General features: G+C 37.3%; 1 protein-coding gene across 3 annotated transcripts in view; it reads left to right on the forward strand.

Annotated features, from left to right (window-relative positions):
- The window catches only part of TPR (translocated promoter region, nuclear basket protein), a 42,850-nt gene that overhangs the window by 19,504 nt on the left and 7,679 nt on the right, over positions 1-15,667 (forward strand). For all 3 annotated transcript variants that reach the window (XM_026101015.2, XM_026101016.2, XM_026101017.2), the window contains exons 25-44: positions 240-443; positions 528-712; positions 1,126-1,273; positions 1,678-1,815; positions 2,509-2,640; positions 2,933-3,063; positions 3,398-3,608; positions 3,962-4,108; positions 4,467-4,665; positions 5,316-5,521; positions 6,120-6,181; positions 7,116-7,324; positions 7,658-7,930; positions 8,720-8,868; positions 9,749-9,832; positions 11,209-11,409; positions 12,114-12,245; positions 12,816-12,906; positions 13,400-13,584; positions 15,151-15,219. In XM_026101015.2, the coding sequence (XP_025956800.2) occupies positions 240-443; positions 528-712; positions 1,126-1,273; positions 1,678-1,815; positions 2,509-2,640; positions 2,933-3,063; positions 3,398-3,608; positions 3,962-4,108; positions 4,467-4,665; positions 5,316-5,521; positions 6,120-6,181; positions 7,116-7,324; positions 7,658-7,930; positions 8,720-8,868; positions 9,749-9,832; positions 11,209-11,409; positions 12,114-12,245; positions 12,816-12,906; positions 13,400-13,584; positions 15,151-15,219 (3,156 nt within the window). The remainder of the gene's footprint in view (positions 1-239; positions 444-527; positions 713-1,125; positions 1,274-1,677; positions 1,816-2,508; positions 2,641-2,932; positions 3,064-3,397; positions 3,609-3,961; positions 4,109-4,466; positions 4,666-5,315; positions 5,522-6,119; positions 6,182-7,115; positions 7,325-7,657; positions 7,931-8,719; positions 8,869-9,748; positions 9,833-11,208; positions 11,410-12,113; positions 12,246-12,815; positions 12,907-13,399; positions 13,585-15,150; positions 15,220-15,667) is intronic.

The following is a 15,667-nucleotide window of genomic DNA, read 5'->3' on the forward strand; positions in this document are numbered from 1 at the left end:
TCCTCCTTCTATGCAGTCTTCAAATAAAATGATTGCAAATTATTTTTTTCTTATAAATAATCATTTCTTTTAAGGAACCCTTCTAACATATCCATTTCTTCAGTACTTGAGAATAATAAAGGTTCTTTTAGCCAGAGGTTTTCTTTAGGATTAGTGGTCGCTATTCTTATTGAGCATCTTTTTGTACCTATCAAACACATAACATTAAACATAATGGAATCTATTGTTGTTTTCTGCAGGCAAAGATAGCTTCTGAAGCTCAAAACAAATACGAACGGGAATTAATGCTTCATGCTGCCGATGTTGAAGCATTGCAGGCTATTAAAGAACAGGTTGCCAAGAATGCAGCAGTAAGGCAGCAGCTAGAGGAAGCTACTCAGAAAGCAGAGTCTGAATTGTTAGAGTGCAAAGCCTCCTGGGAAGAGAGAGAGAGAATGATCAAGGTATGATTGTTTTTATGGTTCTGGTGTAGGGTTTTTGTAGTTACTAGCCTAGACAGAATTCAGTCATCAGTTTTGTTGTTGTAGGATGAAGCTTCAACACTTGCATCCCGCTGTGAAGACTTGGAAAAACAAAATCGATTATTACACGAACAACTGGAAAGTCTCAGTAACAAGATGGTGACCTCTATGAAAGAAGCCATGCCAAGTGCATTGAATGTTTCTCTCAATGAGGAAGGCAAATCTCAGGAACAAATCTTAGAAATTCTTAGGTAAATTTAGCTCCCTCTCTTGCTGGTTATAAATTCAGTTGCCAAATAAGATAGTTCTGTCTCAATTTATATTTCAGGGATAATGTATAAAATTTAAATACTTCTTGGCTAGATTAGAGGCTGTTTCCCTACATCAGTAAGTAATAGAGGAGATTTCGTTCTACCCCTAGGAAAAATTTTGAGTGGATTCTGACTAATGCAGTTCTTAGTGAATATGGTCAGCAAGAAGGTTTCATAGGGACCATTTTCTCATTGTGTTTTTTATGTTCATTTATATATATTTGGATTTTCTTTTCAATCTTTCTGAACTAGTTTCTGTACTCAAGAGTCCTTCAGATATAAGAAGCTTCGATTTAAAATGCCTTGTCTTGCCTTTTTGTTGACATGGTGCTTTGTGCCTTTTATTATTGCAGATTTATACGTCGAGAAAAGGAGATTGCAGAAACTAGGTTTGAGGTGGCTCAGGTGGAGAGTCTGCGTTACCGTCAGAGAGTGGAGCACTTGGAAAGAGAGCTCCAGGAGCTCCAGGACAGTCTCAATGCTGAGAGAGAGAAAGTGCAGGTATGGTTGGATATTATTGCTTATGATTTCAGTAAGTAGAGTGCTGATCTGTGCTCTAGTGTCTCTTTGCTGCCTGTGCCCTGAAATGAAGAGTTTTGGAAGAATCAGTAGCTTCTGAACTGAGGCAGTATTTAGCCAAATGGAGGGTCTTTGTTCCGAGTCCTGTGAAGCAGTGTGGCAATTCCAAAAAAACAAACGAAAAAAGGATAAAGAGGGAAAATTGAAGATATTTTATGTCACTTACATTTCTGCCCCCTCCTTTTTCTTAAGCAGAATTTATTTTTTTACATATATGTGAGTTAATGAATGCCGTGACAGCTTTCCAAGATGGTGTTATGCCAGGTGGAGATAAGTATGTATGTGTGTGCAGGTAAAACAAACGATTAGTTAAATCTTTTCAACAGATAACAGCAAAAACCATTGCTCAGCATGAAGAATTAATGAAAAAAACTGAGACTATGAACGTACTGATAGAAACCAACAAGATGCTGAGAGAAGAGAAAGAGAGGCTAGAACAAGAGCTACAACAAATGCAGGCAAAGGTTAGTACTGATATTCAAGATATTCAAGTTTCAGATACTCAAGTGACCTAACATCTGAATATAACATTGCTAATTACAATAAATACATGGTGTAGTAGTTATTCTCTGACATCATACACAAATGAGGAAACTTTCCCTTTAGGTACTTGAAGCACATTGGTGCACTTAAGTTCAGACTTTTCTAAGTAAAAATGAAAATTGGCATTTGCCCTTGACTTAAGATATACCAGTAACTAGGATATTACTGGCAGATAGATGAGAAATGGTACAGAAATAGCTATAAAGTAGACTACAACTTTATTTAGAATTTAAAAGGGAACTGTGTGCCTCTTCCTACCTCTAAGCACCAGTCATTTTAATGGAATCCAGGGCAGTGTTCTTTGTCTTCTAATACGTAATTAATAATCCTTTTTCTGCAAAAAGGTACTAAGAGAGCCTGAGATTGTTAAGTCATACCTCTGTTTTTCTCTGTAGGATCATCCCCCATTCTTACTTCTCTTCCCTCTCCCTTACCCCCACTGTCCAGTGAGAGGCAGAGTTGGAATAAGAGAAGCTTTATCTTGACTTTTTAACGGTTTTTTTTTTTTTCCTCTCCTGTTTACCATCACTGTTCTAGGCCTACTAAATTCCATGTCCTGCAGTCCTAGAAGATCCAGAGTTAGTGTGTTTTTAATCCCCAGTTACGTTTTTCAGGTACGCAAGCTTGAGGCAGACATTCTGCCTCTACAGGAGTCTAATGCCGAGCTGAGCGAGAAAAGTGGAATGTTGCAAGCAGAGAAAAAGCTGTTGGAAGAAGATGTCAAACGCTGGAAAGCCCGGACCCAGGTGGGAAATGCATCTTTTCAGAGATGTTCTAAAAGAAAGAATTTGAATACAACAAAGAGTTAAGCTGTTCCCTGAAAAGTGACGGAAATCTGGGAAATGCGTTTGAATTATGAAGCACTGGTGTCTGTGCAGCTTTAAAACCTGCGTTCATGAATGTAAAATGGGCTAGCCTCATCTCACATGTGGTCCATATCAAAGTGCAAAAACAGTAGTCTCCAACTCAGAAAGACTTTTCTGTATGTAACTGTGTAATCATCTCATGAAAATGCAAACTGTTTTCTAAATCTTCCAGCATTTATTGAGTCAACAGAAGGACACTGATCTTGAAGAATATCGGAAGCTACTTTCAGAGAAAGAGGCAAATACCAAGCGAATACAACAAATGAGTGAAGAAACAGGCAGGCTTAAAGCAGAAATAGCCAGGTATGGTAGAAGCAAATCAGTAAAAAGTTGTGTGCAAGGCACCGTATTTAAAATAAAGTTGCATCTAGAAATGTAACTTCTAAACTCTCCCCATGTAAGTGTGAAGTCTTAGGTATTTTTACTCTAGCTTAATAATATACACAGAAAATGACATGAGAAATATTTTGGAAACTGTCTCTTAGTTGAACTTCTTTTAAAATGTATTGCAAAGTGCTAGAAAACATAATTCGCTGTAGATGTTGCCTGTGATACTAGATAAATGAGTAATATTGAGATGTTTGAGGTGATGATAATACATTTCATTTGCATGTTCCTCCCATCTCTTGGTATTTAGAGCTAATGCCTCCTTGACTACAAGCCAGAATCTTGTTCAGAACCTGAAGGACGAAGCAACAAAAATAAGAACAGAAAAGGACACTCTGCAGAAAGAACTAGATGCTAAAGTGGCTGACATACAAGAAAAAGTGAAAACTATAACACAGGTCAAGAAAATTGGGCGCAGATACAAGACTCAGTATGAGGAGCTGAAGGCACAGCATGATAAGGTAGAAGTATCTCTTGTTCGCAAGCAAATTCGACTGTATGTTTTCATCTAGACTCATGTTAATGATTTTCACGTTCCTTAATATAATGTTATATGGATACATACTTGCCCAAGAGAGAAGCAGAAAATAACACCACTTTTTCTGCTGTTAGCTTAGAAACTGCCACAAAGCATGAGCTGCATATCGTTCAATAGTTTGCAGCATTCTTAACAGAACATTAGAATTCACTAGAATTTTCTGCTTTGCCCAGAACTTTTTAAATGATGGGTTTGTGTGCAAAAAGTGACTTGTGATAGGGATGACATTGTAATCTGATACTACCCTTTCTGCTGATACCACTTGGTGTGTTTCAGATGGTTGCCGAGGCATCAACTCAGTCTTTTGTAGAACAACAAGAAGAGCAAGTTTCTGCCCAGGAAGTACAAGAGCTGAAAGACTCTCTCAGTCAAGCTGAAGGGAAGATAAAGGCTTTGGAGAGTCAGGTTGAAAGTTTACAAAAGGTAAGAATGCAGCAGGCAATTTCAGAGTATTGTGCTCTACTATGATCTTAAATGCATCACCACAGAGTGTGTGTGTGTGTGTGTGCATCTACATGCAGAAATATGTGAGGTGACCCAGCTGTACCTCTACCTGGTCAGGAAAGGTCACACATTAAAATTGTTTTTAATCCTGTATTTAGTATATCACATGTTGTTTCTTAGAAGAAGTAAGTGAGAAGGAGAATGTTCTGCACTCCACTGTTGCATTCAGAGAGGAGTGGACCCCTTTATTATATAATACTAGGTTCTTGAAGCTCATTAGGCCGTTTGTTGAAATAGTTGATTGTGGCCAATAGCTGTGTTATGTCACTGTCTTTAGACTATAACAGAGAAGGAAACCGAAGCTAGAAATCTTCAGGAGCAGATATCACAGCTGCAGTCAGAACTTGCTCGTTTCCATCAAGATCTGCAGGAGAAGACTACACAGGAGGAACAGCTCAGGCAGCAGATCACTGAGAAGGAAGAGAAAACTAGGAAGACTCTGCTTGCGGCCAAGCAGAAAATTGCACAGTTAGCTGGTATTATACATATATATGTTTTGGGGTTCTTTTTTGTTTTCAGTCCTTAAATTTTTTTCTTCTGTTTCAGTTTTTGATTATTCATATGGAAGTGCATCCAGGATGAAAGTTTCTCAGATAGGATTCTTGGGAAAACTTGGCCTACTTTATATTTTACTTAAAAGCTTTTTTTAAATTAAGTATTCATGAAAATGTTCTAAAACTAGCTGTACATTGGGGGAAGCAAAGTTTTGATCAGTGTTTGGCCAGTCAAAGCGATAATCCGTACTTTTTGGTCCTTTGGTTAGAGGAGATTCGCCCTACTAACACTCAGGTATTTCTCCCTTTCCCTCTTACCTTTCCAGAGTGTACAAGTGCAAAACACATTACTTCCTCTACTTTTAATTGGCGTTGATAGGAATGATGGTACAAGAACCTGCTGAAAACATCTTGCTCTTTTTTGGTTATGTGACTTCTTTATACATTTAATCGCAATTAAATTAAGAATTTGCACATGGAAGTTAAAATGATCTCTAAGAGCTATTCCTGTAGCTTAACTTTTGTAGGATTTTCAGAATACTTCAGTAACCTATAAAAGAGAAAGGCATTGAACATGCAGAGACTTAGGCAGTTTTACAGTGACAAGATTGAATTCTTTCCTACTCAATTAGGTACAAAAGAGCAGCTAACAAAAGAAAATGAAGAGTGGAAGCAAAAGAGCAGTTCATTAGAAGAGCAGAAGACTGAATTGGAGGTGCGGATGAGTGCACTCAAATCACAGTATGAAGGTCGAATCTGCCGCCTGGAAAGAGAGCTTAGAGAGCAGCAAGAGCGACACCATGAACAGCGAGATGAGCCACCTGAATCTACAAATAAGGTACAATATCCTTTTTGCTAGCTATATGAGAGGAAATAAACAGCTTGTGTGTGTCTTATGGCTGAACTGGAAGAACTACAGTACTAGCAGCACTATCCTACTTTTTTTGGTTTTGGTATGCAGTAATTAATTACTCAGGACTATTTTACATGAAGTTGGTTTTAGTTAAACATCCTAAATAACAGATGGAAATTCCTGTCACAGGACTTCTAGCCTTTAAAAAAAATGTAGCAATGAGCCCAACTGTGTTACTTGATTTCTACTCATTTCGGAAAGACAAATTGACTTCAGTAAGGATTCAGAAATTAATTTAAAATTTGTTTCCTGCCATGTTCAAATTTCCCACTGTTAACTAATTGTAATAACTTAAGCACTTAACTGGTTTAAATACTTGGTGTGACTAGTCTTTTTTAAGAATTTACAGTAACCGTGGAGTCTGACTAGGTATGCTGACAAAATTATTATAGAAACAATTGTAAATGAAGAGATGAATCTGCTGAAGTATTTTTCCAAATTTCTTACTTAAATTCATGTCACAGAATTATGTGACATGATGCTTGTTACGGAATATGTTTCTTATACGCTTCTTACTCTTTAGGTTCCAGAACAGCAGAGGCAAATCTCACTCAAATCTACTCCAGCTTCAGGTGAAAGAGGAATGTGAGTTGAAGAGTTTCGGGTTTTTGAAGAGTGTCTGGGATTTTTTTTTTTTTTTTTGGTTTTGTCTTACACCTAGATGATGTTCTTTTACTAAAGTACTAGCCTTTTCATAAATTTTTCTTAAGCGACTTTGAAGATACTGACTGACATAATATTGTCATATTAACTACCAGGAACATGATACCTGGGAATTTAAAAAATGCTTTCAGACACTTGAATTCCTTAAGTTATACATTTTCCATTGTTACCTTTAACATTTTGGGGGAAGGAGGAAAATCAACCTTCCTTCCACCCTTCCTTCCACCCTTCCAGTTCAAACATGAGAAATGGACTGAATAGATGGTAAAACTAACTATAACTAAAATACAGTCAAATGAAAAACCAACCAAACTCTAAAATGGCGAGTATATATTACGATGTTTAGAGAACCAACTCTTCTTAATTTTTATGACAACATCCCTTTAAAGCAAGCAAGGCTGTGATCTTAAAAAGTTTCTTTTAAAATGCACTAGGCTGATCCAGGTCTCAAACAAGAGATCGTGTCACTGTGTTGAGTGGAACAGTTAACTTTAAGATGTATCCTTTTATTCATTAATATTACTGCCTGTAATTAAGAGCCAGCGCAACTAATGGAATGAGGTAGGCTCTGCTCCTTTTATGATAGTCAATAGATCTCTTCACAGATTTCTAGTTGATTACCTTTTAATAAACCCATCAAAATTCTAAGCTGGGCAAAATGTTACTGATGGCATAATGGGTTGGTTTTTTACTATATGCATATCCTGGAAGACAGCTGTTTGTTGTGCTGTTGACAGGTTTTTAAATATGAAACCTTTAAAAATTAGTGTCTGAGGCTATGGTAAAACAGTTAAATGTGATATTTAACAAATTTGCTTTTTGCGCTAGCATAATGAAAGTAGTGTCCTGTTTTCAGTGCTAGCACTTCAGATCCACCAACAGCAAATATTAAACCAACTCCTGTTGTGTCAACTCCAAGTAAAGTGACTGCAGCTGCAATAGCTGGGAATAAGTCTACTCCAAGAGCCAGTATCCGTCCAATGGTTACTCCTGCTACAGTTACTAATCCTACCACTACTCCAACTGCCACAGTTATGCCTACAACACAGGTGGAGACCCAGGAAGGTGAGCATTTTAGTATTGTACAGGGATCTACTGTAATCAGAATTACTACCTTTCCCTTGAAATCTCACTTCTCAGTATTTCACTTATCAGTAGTTAAAAACTATTTCAGGTAATTCTGTTGTCCCTGAATCTCTGAGTATTGCACTTCTATGAGAACTTCTTTTGCCACGAAGTTCTTTATTCTTCAACTGAAGACGGGGTTAAGCCAAAGGGGATATGTTAGCTGAATCTGAGAAACACTGAATCTGCCTGTTTAGGGCATTCTGAAATGGAGGATGTGAACTGTGCTAGATAACTTGAAGACAGTTGAATGTTTTACTGTTTGTCTTTCAGCTATGCAATCAGAAGGACCTGTGGAGCATGTTCCAGTCTTCGGAAGCACTAGTGGGTCTGTGCGTTCCACCAGTCCCAATGTTCAGACATCTCTCTCTCAGCCCATCTTGACTGTTCAGCAGCAAACTCAAGCAACTGCTTTTGTACAGCCCACTCAGCAAAGTCATGCTCAGATTGAGCCGGCTAATCAGGAGCCTTCACCTGCCATTGTAGAAGTTGTACAGAGCTCTCAAATAGAGAGGCCCTCCACTTCCACAGCAGTGTTTGGCACAGGTTGGTTTTACTTTATAGGCCTGCCTTTCTGAGTAGTTACTTTTGAGTAGCTCCCTTTGGACGCTTGTCAAATCAGGCCTAACTGCACATTAGCAAAGGAATTTACTCATGTGAATTAATTTACTTCACATCTTTCAAATTTTTAAGAGTAGGCTTTTTTCTTGAACCCTCAAAAGTACTAGCCTTGAAATGCCGTTGGCATTGTGTTCCTTAAAGTAGGAAATGAAAACAAATGGATATTTGTTTATTCAGAGCACCTTTGGGGTTTAATTCATTAAACCGTGGTGCTCCTTCTTCCATGATACTGTTGGAGCAAGGTTAAGTTTCAGTTAAGAGTCATGACTAAGCTACTTCAGAGTATAAAGTACAGAGAAAAATACTAAAGCTACTCTGTGTGATGCATTGCTCCACGTTTGCCCCGCATAATGTAGATTTTAATTTAGAACATTTGTTCCCCAAAATACACTTGCGTTAACTGCTTGTTTCCCAGTTGATACTCTAATTCTTAGGTGCACTTATCAGAAGCAAGATGTTGGGAAATGTACTTTAATTGTACCCAGAAGCTTGCAGTTGGGTTTGATTAGTTAGTAAATCTAGGTCCAAGAATGTAAGACTTTGTACCAAAGGGACAGATGTTTTCTTGTCTCTAGGAAGCAGCACAAGGTTACGCTTCATTTGTCATCATTGAATGCAGAAAAAGAGGCAGTCTACCAGAGTAAAATTACAATGCAGCAAATCAAAAGTTTTGGAAATTTGTACTTCTCAAAATAACTGAGAGGCTTTTTCAAGTTTCAGCTACCCCAAGTTCTTCACTGTCTAAACGTCCACGGGAGGAAGAGGAGGATAACACTGTAGAAAACTCAGACCAAATTTCAGAGGAAACGGTGGATGTACCTCTTCCAAAGAAACTTAGAAGCATACAGAGAGTTGGACCTGAGGTTTGTAAGAATATAAAATGCTATTACTTAACCTGTCTCTTTGGAAGATTTTAATTGGAAAAGAGAGCGTGCTATTTCAGAGCAGATCACTTTAATTTTTATCGTGAATCTTTAATGTACCTGGGAGGAAGTAAGTAAGTTTGGGTATCAGAAGGGCAGAAATTATACTAGTTGTGCTGAGCAATGCATATCTTAGTGAGCTTAGTGTGGATGGAAGAGAGGGCCATATCCTGACCTTGTGGAGGAAAAGGTTAAAATATTTTAGGGATGGTCTGGAAGGTCGTATCTACAGTGATTCTGGAGTAAAATACAGTGTTTTTGAAGACATGCCAAGAAAGCAAAGATGTGATGTTTCATGCAAGAGCTTAAAGGAGAGGCATGTGAAATACTGGTGTGAGGGAATTGTTGAGGTATCCCTGGAAAAAAGATTGAACTCGAGACAGGGCCTCACAGCAGAGAACTCACGAAAAAATGTTAAGGAGATCAAAGATGTCTTAACTGTGGAAGGAGAGGGAAGACACCTAAGACGAAGGAAGGGGACCAGATTGCAAGATGATTTCACTTAGTTAGTGGGAAAATAGAGATAGAATGGGAAACCTTGAGGTTTTTTTGTCCTGAAAAGATGTAGAGACACTGAGGAGAGTAGTTCCAGTGGACTGGAAATGTGGAAATTGTATTTCTCAAGGACAGAGAAATTTGAGTTACATTGGAGATGGGTTAAATAAAAGCAGAGCTAAGGAATAATAGTAAAGGGAGAGCAAAATGTTATCTGTGACCTTTGTGGGAAAAGGGGATTTTTAAAAAAAATCTCAAATGTTTTACAAAAATCAAACTTTAGGACCAATAATATGTCTTAAATAAGAAAAGCATGCTCTTTCAGGAGGAAGTGGCAGCAGAAGAGAGCACTGATGGTGAAGTAGAAGCTCAAACGTACAACCAAGATTCACAAGACTCCATTGGAGAAGTAAGCAGACTTAGAAGGAAAAAAATCTTAATCTTAACCATCATCCTTCTTTTTTTTTTTTCCAAACTTTTAAATTTGTTGGAAGTGAAATTTCAGATCTAAACTTGTAGATTTTTCAATGGAAAGCATTTGTAACTTAGGGTTATTATAGGCTTAGACTTGCTATGTTCAAGGATAGGTACTCAGTTTTTACTGAACTCTGCACATACCTATGTAAATAATATTCATCGTGTTTATGAAGCTTTGCATTTTTGACAATTCAATGTGTTGTTTTAGACATCTGTAATGTCATTAACTCCAGTTGCATATTGTGAAACGGAGATGTAGAGGTTAACTGAGTCACATTCGTAAAATGAAATTGGAGACTTTGGTTCTTCGCTTTTGTTTTTTGGAAAGGTTTGACAAATCCTTGAGTAGCCTTTGTGCTATATAGGTAATGGTGTAAGATAAGTGAAGGAAAGGTTTTTCTAGTTCTGTAAACTGCCCTTTGTAGCTGTTTTAGGAAAGCCAGATGTTTGACCTGTTAAATGAAATAAGTGAGAAACCTGCATTTAATTTCCTTTCACCTCAGAAACCAGTAAAAGTTGTATTATGTCTCTAACTTGGCAAAACCTCATACTGCGTCATGGAGTCTGTTTTCTCTAAGCAGTGGTGGGTACTGAGTCTTTGGTCTGTCATTTTTCCCCTCATAATGTTTACATATTTGAAAGGTATTTAAAAGATGTTTATCCCCCATTAAATGCTAGCTGGATGCCTTCTATTCCACAGGTGTCTTTAAACTTTCTTTAGTTAACTGCTCTAGAACTCAGTGTGATTTATTTATTCATTTATTTATTTTTAAGTCTAGTTGGTTCTGCTGCTAGACAACTATTAGTGACATTCAGGTGACTTGTTCAGAAAACAACAGAACCTAGCTGTCTTTTCTAAACCAAGTCTTGAGTGCTACAAAATATAAGTGATAGAATCCTGATTTAAAAAGCCTAAGCTGTCAGTGATACTCCGTGTATCTGTATATGTTTATTGTACAGGTGTTGGTGATAGTTCATTGGTTATCCCAAAGAGGTGGAAAAATATTCAGATAACGGTTTTCTATAGGTGTGCATTCAAATATATCATATATGTAGACAGCATCCCTCTCTTGAGTGTGATGGCATCTATCTCAAATCAGAGATGGAAGTGAAGCACAAAAAAATAGGAGTACTTGTGTTATAGAGCAGGCTTGGAGAGCCTCCATTTGATCAAGGTTTAGAGCCAGGAGTGGAAACAAGAAGGTCTTAGAAGTACGATGAAAATCACTTTCATGATGACCATTTTTAGAAGTGTATATGCTGCATTTCACTTTGTTTCCTTTGCTAATTCATTTTTATCTTTTACAGGGTGTTACGCAGGGAGAGTATGCTCCCATGGAGGATAGTGAAGAAACTTCTCAGTCTATCCCAATAGATCTTGGACCTCTTCAGTCAGATCAACAAAATACTTCTTCGTCTCAGGATGGTCAGTCCAAGAGAGATGATGTCATTGTAATTGATAGTGATGATGAAGATGACGATGATGACGAAAATGAAGGCGAGCAAGAAGTATGTATATCATGGAATTACTTTGTTTTATAAACTTTATATATCTTTGATCAGATGTACAGCTCACCTTGCAGGACTAGCATTTTTTGAAATTATCTCTCTGACTGTATAAATACTGTCTGTATTTGTGTGGCCTGGACTTCTAGTGTTTTAAAGATACTTGCTAATTCAGCTTGGTTTTGAACAATCATAAAATTCTACAACTCCTCTAGTCCATTTAGGATTATTCAACATATAAGTTTAAAAAAAAAGAAAAAAAAGCTTTAAGAAAATGAAGGGTTTTTTTAAGATTAACCAAAAATATTATTCAGCATATTTTATATTGCCATTAAATATCTTAAGTTCTGCAACCATCAATAACTTGGCTATATTCTTACAATGGTCCTATGTTCTCATCAGTATCCTAAGCACTTCATGCTTACCAGTGTGAAGCAAGCATGTTTTAAATCATTGCTATGTAACCTTTTCTATGCCAAAGTCTTGTCAATGTACATCAATCCAGGTGACAACCACAACTTGAACCTTACACCTAGCGCTAGATTTGTACCATTAGGAATCTAAAAATACATATGCCCACTCAATAATAAATAGTGAATGTCTTCAGAAAGAGATCCACAGACAAAGGTGATCTTTGTACCATACTGTGAAGTGATTTCACTGCCCTTTGAGGACTTACTTAAGGCCATGATATGGTATTTTCATAGGACTATGAGGATGAGGAAGAGGAAGACGAGGATGATGATGAAGACACAGGGATGGGAGATGAAGGTGATGACAGTAACGAAGGAACTGGCAGTGCTGACGGTAATGATGGATATGAAGCAGATGATGCTGAGGTGAGATTTGTACCTTTTTTTAGCTTGTTATATTTCTCTGAAAAAATTGGGGTGGTAATGCATCTGTAAATATTTGCTTACTGGAATATCTTAGTATGAACTCATCCCAGAAAATTGAGGATGCTGGTATGTAACAGTAGTTTGTGTTATAGCTGGTGTTTTTACAAGAAAAATCAACTGTGAATATGTAAGAGGACTGAATAAAAATGCAAAGTATAGAAGCCAGCATGAAATGTAGAAGTTAAAAAGCTAGTAAGGCAGTTTCTACAAAAGCTGGATATTCCATTAAGAACTGCCTATTATTATTAAGTGATGATAACTACATTGTTCAGATTTATGGATGTACACACACACACACACACACACACACACACACACACACACACACACACACTTTCTGAAAATTCATACAGTTGTCTACACTGACATAACTTGGTAGATATTTATACAAATATCTTATGATTGCATATATTTGGTTACTTTTTGAATACTTGTTTACTAGTTTTATATTCTCATTTCAGCCTAAGAGGTGTTTGGTGCTGAATCACAGTATATTTATATGATTTCTAGGGGGCTGATGGTACAGATCCTGGAACAGAAACTGAGGAGAGCATGGGAGGAGGCGACAGCAACCAGAGGGCAGCAGATTCTCAGAACAGTGGTATGGTTAATTTGTGTTTCTTCAAAGTCTATATCTGTAAAGGGGAAAATGTACAAGCTGCTTTGCATTTATTAAAAGATACACTTAGTAATAAGAATTTAAGGTGAAATTTTAATGACCGTTTTAACCTGACCATAGATTCTTTTGAGATGTGTTGTACTGAATTTCCCTGGATATATTCTGCATTCATTTGAAAGCCCTAAAACCTCTGGCTGCTATGAAAGTTGCTGTTGATGGTTCAGTATATTAATCTCTCCTCTCTGAATCAGTGCTTGAATAATCAGTAGCCTGTTTTGGTGCTGGTGTTGAATAACTGGCACAAACTCTCTTTCAGATGATTTTAAGTAACAGTACTGAGCTGTCCCCACTTTTGCAAGGTTAAAAATGTCTGTTTGAATATGGTATCTAAATTTGAGGATTTGCCTTCATGTTTTCAACTCAGTAATATTTTGGAGGGCATAGACTTATTGCTCTATACTTTCTTATGTTTTAGGTGAAGGGAGTACAAGTGCTGCAGAGTCCACTTTTCCTCATGAAAGTTCAAGAGAACAGCAGCCATCGTCTGCCTCGGAGCGGCAGGCCCCTCGACCTCCGCAGTCACCACGCAGACCACCGCATCCGTTGCCTCCACGACTGACTATTCATGCTCCTCCGCAAGAACTGGGTCCCCCAGTACAGGTATAAAATATCTCTAGCAATTCAGAAGGCTTTAAAAAAAACATACTACATGGTTTCTTCTAAATAACAAGACTCTAGTTTAAGTACCCTGCATCTTGTAAAAAAGGTAATCACTTCTATTTAGCATCCTAAAAAATGGAAGCTGAGCATATTGACTTAGCATGTCTCATTCTTCAGATTATAGCTATACAAGTGAAAGAAATATTAAAAGCAATAAAGCACTCATGACGAATGTGTATCTTGAAATGATTGATTAAAACAACACTCATATAATGTGTCGGTATTTCCACTATAATGACTCTTCTTGAACAGGTTGTAACTCAGGCAGGTTAGCAAGGATTTTTATTAATCTCTGCCCAGAAGCAGATTTGGCAAAGGAATGTGGCTACTCATTTTCTAAGCTGAACCTTTCATGATCGGTGCCTCACCCATGGTTATGCCTTGATGTAAACCTGCACATTTGTAAATGGAATCTTCATAGCCTGAATTTTGCAAAAATATTCTGTCTGTGAGATTATACTTTATTGTTAACTGTTCTGAGGCCTGGGGCCTCTGCTTAAGTTTTCTATCCTCGGTAGAAAATTGAGTAAAATAGTAATGTTAATTACACTTACCCAGAATTTAAACCAACATGGTTATCTTTCATGGTTACGCCTGGCAGCAGATACAAGATGTGGCGTAGCTGCTCTCATGATCATACTTTTGAATGGTATGCTGATGTGCTGAGCAGTATTGTACACCTCCCTTGACTTATCAGCACGCGAACCTACATGAAGCAAGGGAGAGAAGAAAGGAAGTTTTTTGTCTTTCCTGTAAGCTGGAGAGTTGTTGTGGCTGTTACTTGACAGACAATATCTACTTCCTTATTGCTACACACTTTCCATGGGCCAGCTGATTTCCCCTTTCCCCCACCTCGTCTGCTGCCATGTGCCAGAACGTTGAAGAGAGTATGAAACCCGCAGATGAAAGGAAGAGCAAAGCCTCTGTATAGAAAAAGGCATAAGTTTCAAGTTGATTCTACCACTTGAGTGAGAGTAGGGAATTTGTGAAGGTGAACTTAATGTGATATTAATAACTTATCCCAGTTATAATAACCACTGGCATCTTGTTATTTTTTTGCAAGAATACAATTAATAAAAATGTGCTTGTTTTCTAAAGATCCCTTTATGTGTTATGAAATACATCCAAATTCAGTAGTCTTTGCATACAGTTAAACTGTTTAAGTAAACTGCTTTAAAATGGATTTTGATAAATGAACCATTTAAATAAATTAATTAAAATATCTGTTAATGTTTACATATTCTCTCTCCTCTTTATCTGGAAGCAGTGTCTAAATAACACACTATTTCCCTCTTTTCTTTTTCTTCATTGTACTGCTAGATTTTTGTAAAATAACATTTTCCAACTTACTTGAGATGACTTAAATATAGGAATGAAGGGCACACTGAAATATAACTGTTATGGTTTTCTTCATTTAGCTTCTATACTTGTCTCTATTTAAAAAATTATGTTATTAAAACTCCAGAGAAGCGTTTATACTACTACATTTTTTCTTTTACTATAAAGAGAATCCAGATGACTCGAAGACAGTCAGTGGGACGTGGACTTCAGCTAACCCCTGGTATAGGTGGGATGGTAAGTATATGAAAGCCTGCTACTAAAAACCTGCATTGAGAGAGCAATTATGACTCTTGGGTTTTGTTTTATTTTGTTTTTGGTTTTGTGTGGTGTGGGTTTTTTGGTTTTGGGTTTTTTTCAAATAAGGCTAGTGGATAACTTCAGGAGTAGGGAGTGGGTATATAAAGTGGATATATTATCCAAAAAAAAAAAAAAGTTTCAACCTGATCTTAAGGTAACATGGTTAATTCAGTTATGCTTTCTGTCCGCCTCCTTCAACTAATTCTGAACCCTTCATCCAGTTTCAACCGAATTTGGCAGAAACAAATTGGTGGATGGACAAACAAGGGGAGAGAGAGGGAGACTAACTAAAAATATCCTGTCTAACATCAAAGGCATCATCTCAGTATTTTTTGGTTCTGCTCGGCTGACATATACCTGCCATTCAATTTCTGCTTGGATGTGG

This window comes from Dromaius novaehollandiae, chromosome 8 (assembly GCF_036370855.1).
Source record: "Dromaius novaehollandiae isolate bDroNov1 chromosome 8, bDroNov1.hap1, whole genome shotgun sequence".
In the NCBI taxonomy this organism is placed as follows: Eukaryota; Metazoa; Chordata; class Aves; order Casuariiformes; family Dromaiidae; genus Dromaius; species Dromaius novaehollandiae.